Source organism: Sinocyclocheilus anshuiensis, unplaced genomic scaffold (genome assembly GCF_001515605.1).
Source record: "Sinocyclocheilus anshuiensis isolate Anshui unplaced genomic scaffold, SAMN03320099.WGS_v1.1 scaffold287, whole genome shotgun sequence".
Taxonomy (NCBI): domain Eukaryota; kingdom Metazoa; phylum Chordata; class Actinopteri; order Cypriniformes; family Cyprinidae; genus Sinocyclocheilus; species Sinocyclocheilus anshuiensis.
Genome location: NW_015552557.1, coordinates 865,791 through 869,974, shown reverse-complemented (window position 1 = coordinate 869,974; position 4,184 = coordinate 865,791). Strand labels below are relative to the sequence as shown.

Below are 4,184 nucleotides of genomic sequence, written 5' to 3'. Positions count from 1 at the left end.
TGCCCAGACACGAGAGGCAGCGATCGTGACCATCACCCGGCGCCAGGTAACGACCGCACCCAGAAACACACGGATGGTACGACATCTTTAAAAAGACGCGTCTTTAAAAAGACGTTCCACCCGTGAAGCTCTTTTAGATGGAATTTGCTCTTTTAGTGTGCTGAAGCGCACAGGGGAGATGGCCGTCTGCAACACACACAGGGGTAGTGCAGCCTGCTGTGTGCAACCCCGCCGTACCACCAGCACGAGAGCCCACGAAGAGCGTGCTTGACTGTACTTTTTACTTCTCTACGTAGAAGGTCAGGAGCAGAACGATAGAACCGCTCGGCTCCGAAGCGAAAAGCTGAATATGCGCTGCATCTGCTGCCTACTTATACTCACGCTGTGATCAGCAGCAGCTGGATGCAATAATCGCATGCCAATGTGCATTGGCTCGTTTAGTTTACACTTGAAGTAGATTGGTCTCTCTAAGCGAGATCCCAATTCGTCGGTCATCCGACGTGACGTCGAGAGTGACCGACTGAAATGGAACCAAGCCATTGAAGTCCATAGTTTGCAAAAATTAAATAAATAAATACATTAAAAAAAAATGGAAATCAATGGCTACCAGCAGCTGTTTGCATACCAACATTCTTGAACAGAAGAAAGAAATTCATACAGGTTCGGAACAAAATGAGGGTGAGAAACCGATGACAAAATGTTCATTTTTAGGCTAACTATCTCTTTAACTCACAATGATGAATACATTTATTACTGTATTTTTTTTAATCTTTGTTAATGTTAATTAATAAAAATTGTTAGTTCATGTTAACAAATATAGTTCACTAATTTTAACAAATGGAAACTTAATGCAAAGTGTTACCTTTTTTATTAACTTATTGGTGTTGTCAGTATTGAATATTTCATTAGTTTTACATTTAGATGACTTCAGCATTGGTCTGACACTCACTAGAAGTTGATTTTTAAAATCGCAAATTTGTAATATCGCAAATTAACGTCTGGTCATTTTTTGGGTGATAAATAATACTAGTAATTTGACTACCGATGACTGTTCGCACCATTTCAGTGCTAATTTTTCATTCATAGTAAATCCTGGCAGTAGATTTTTAAGTTTGTTTGCACTGTTGGTAAATATGGCCCGTAGTGTTTTATAAATTAAAATGTATTTATTCATTTAGATTTTTTTTTTCAAATAAACTATTTGTTGATTATCGCCCATAACTTTGTCCATAAAATAATTATTGACATCAATATTGGAAATTGGAAATGTTGTCTGATTGCATAACTTGATTAGGACAAGTTTTGCACTATGAAATGCACAACACTTGACATCCCATAGGAAAGAAAATCCCAAATGGGATTTTAGTGTCTTAATTGTTTCTCCTTGACAGCATTGATATTGACCTGTCCCTATTGAATTTAAGTCCCACCTCTATACCCACACCTAAAGCCCTTCCTCTTCCACCGGTCCCATCTGGCTTGTTGGAATTCCTGGTACTGTCTGGTACCCCAGACCTTCCTCCTCTGCTAATCCCATCCAGCTAGTGATGCTGCTCCTTGGTGTCACTGTGGTCCTCTGTTCCTTTGGCTCTGCCATTGTCCTCTGTCCCACCAGCTTGACCTCGGTCCTCCGAGCCTGTGACGTCACCCTGGTCCAGGCCGCCTTGGTCTCCTGCCGCAGGTTTCCGATTCCAGTGGTCTGCTATGGTCAACAATTCCTTGGGCTCCACCGTGGATCTCCATCCCACTGGCTCTGCCATAGTCGTCCACTCCACCGGTTCCACCATGGCTCCTCCATGAGGGTCTCTAGCTCTGATGTGGTCCCTGGCCTCCCTCCCCCTTCCCTCTCTACTTCTTCATTATTAGTTTTACTCATAGGTGTTCATCAAGTCTTGTTTGGTTTAGGTCCTGTTTTCTTAGTTTTTACAGTAGGTGTGTCCTTGGTGGTTTCTGATTAGTTACACCTGTGTCTTGTTTATTTCCTAATTATTCCAGTGTGTGTTTCAATAGCACTCTGTTTGTTCATTGAGTTGTCAGTCGTCTTTGTGTACAAAGCTGTAACATTTTACCTTTTGGATTACTAGGAATTCTTGGATTACCATCTTTTGTTTATTAATGAAGACCTGCTGCATTTAGATCCTTCACTCAACTTCCCCCTGTTTGTAGCTGTTACAGTATCAACATTTTCATCTAATTTTGTCACAGACGAAGTTGCTTAATTTTTTACATCTGATAATTATGTCTCATAAGCTGTGAAAGAGCGAGGAAATGATGACACGTGGTCATAGTCTTGTAATGATTAGTCACGTCCTTTAACACAAGTGTTACACTTCTGCAGAATGTTACTCAATAATCTCACAATTCTTGCTTCCTCACTTTAGTGAAACTTGACAGGAGTCCTAAAACTATCTACTGCTGATCATAATACACACAATAAAACCCAGTGGAAGACATATAATTGTGACGTTTGGTCACAAGTTGTTAAAACACACTTTTGCTCAGACTGTTCTCTCAGTGAAGGGTGTAAAATTTTGGAATTCACTGCCTGTTTATTTCAAATCTGCTGCAAATTATAATAATTAAAAAAAAAAATGAAATCTTGGTTGATTCAGCAACAAACTTGTAGTCATATTTAGTTTTTTTTTTAGTGTATTTCTTGTTGTTTACCGTAACTGTTTGTAACTATAATTTATAAAAGCCCTCCTAGGGTCGAGTGTTGCAAATTAGCTTCAGCTACAAGCACTATGTTACACGCATGGGATGACTGTTATTTCGGTTTCATCTATGTTTATTGTATCTGTCCCTAAACAAATAAAACATTCAATAAATAAAAATAAAATAAAATATTACAGGCTGTCCAATGAGCCGTTGAAATGGCTGATTCATCAGTCTCATATGCAAAAAAGGCTTTATAGTAAACCACACTGCCTAAATTCAACCGTTCCACTTGGAAGTCAATCGTGGATCATATTACAGCAAGTTTTGTGCAGTTGTACCTTGTTAGACTACAAGCAGTGTTACTGGGTGTCTGTAAAACACATAGACTTTCACAGTACCTGCAGCTGTGAATTGTGATCTGTCAGGTTGGTGTTGTAGTTCCAGCTGGCCTCTGTGCTGAAGTAGAAGACCTCCTCGGCGGTTGAGTTGTAGTCGCTCACGAAGCTCTCAGCCCCTGCCTCTGTCATAGAATAATCCCCCGGGATCCACTCGGGTTTCAGAGCTGCGCTCGTGCTGATGAGAGTCAGCAGCACCACTGCCCGGTACATAATGGACCACAGTTGCGAAGTGAGGAACGGGAAAAGTGCAGGAATGAAAGTTCCCGGAGGAGCCGTCTTGACACACTCACTGCTGGATGCTCCTGTCCAGTGGTTGTTTCCTATCTGTGTCCTTCCTTCCCCCTTTCCCCTGTTGATCAGGCACAGAGCAATCACAGTCGGCTCTTTTAAGTGCCAGTTTAACCCAGCCCTCCCTCACTCTTGAAAGATACGCACAGTTGCTCTCATTCTCTCTCTCTCTCTGTCCCTCCTACTTTCTCCTTCCTCCTCTCTTCCAAGCTCCCCCTCTACCTTTTAGCCTCTCCTAACTTCTTCTGGACACCCGGTTTTTACAGAAAGAAAAATCATTTCTTAATCTCTCAGTTGTTTTTTCTAAGACAGCAGTGATATTCTCAGACCTTGGTAATCTTGCATGCGTTTCAGAAAACATCTTAATAGTGTCTCCAACTGTATGCTGAGGTTTCCAAGACTTTCAGTCAAAAGGCTGGATATAAACTCAAAGATTTATCATTGTTCTGCTTAGAACAAATAATAATTCGTTTTATAGCTCTTCTTAGTGTATATCAGCATTTGTGTCTGTTTTTATTAAAGAGAAAATATGCTATTTCTGTCATTATTTGCTCACCCTTATGTCGTTCCAAACCTGTAGGCCATTCTTTCTATTTGAAAGAGTTGGGAGAGTCTTCTGTGCAACATAAAAGAACATATGTTGAAGATTTTCTTTAAAAAAATAGTTTTTGTCCATATAACAGATTTGGAATGACATCATAGGAAGTAAATGATGATGACAGAATTTTTATTTTGGTGTGAACTGTCCCTTTAACATTCAATATTTCCCTTGTGAAAAAAAGAAGTGGGGAAGGGGGGAACTACTTAAAGTGAGTACATTTTTATGACTATATGTTTCTT

General features: G+C 40.2%; 1 protein-coding gene across 1 annotated transcript in view; it reads right to left on the bottom strand.

Annotated features, from left to right (window-relative positions):
• LOC107664635 (angiotensin-converting enzyme-like) overlaps positions 1–3,399 on the bottom strand; it is a 35,909-nt gene extending 32,510 nt beyond the window's left edge. The window contains exon 1 of the mRNA XM_016455253.1: positions 3,057–3,399. Within this exon, the coding sequence (XP_016310739.1) occupies positions 3,057–3,266 (210 nt within the window). The 5' untranslated portion in view covers positions 3,267–3,399. The remainder of the gene's footprint in view (positions 1–3,056) is intronic.
• Between the last annotated feature and the right edge of the window lie 785 nt (positions 3,400–4,184).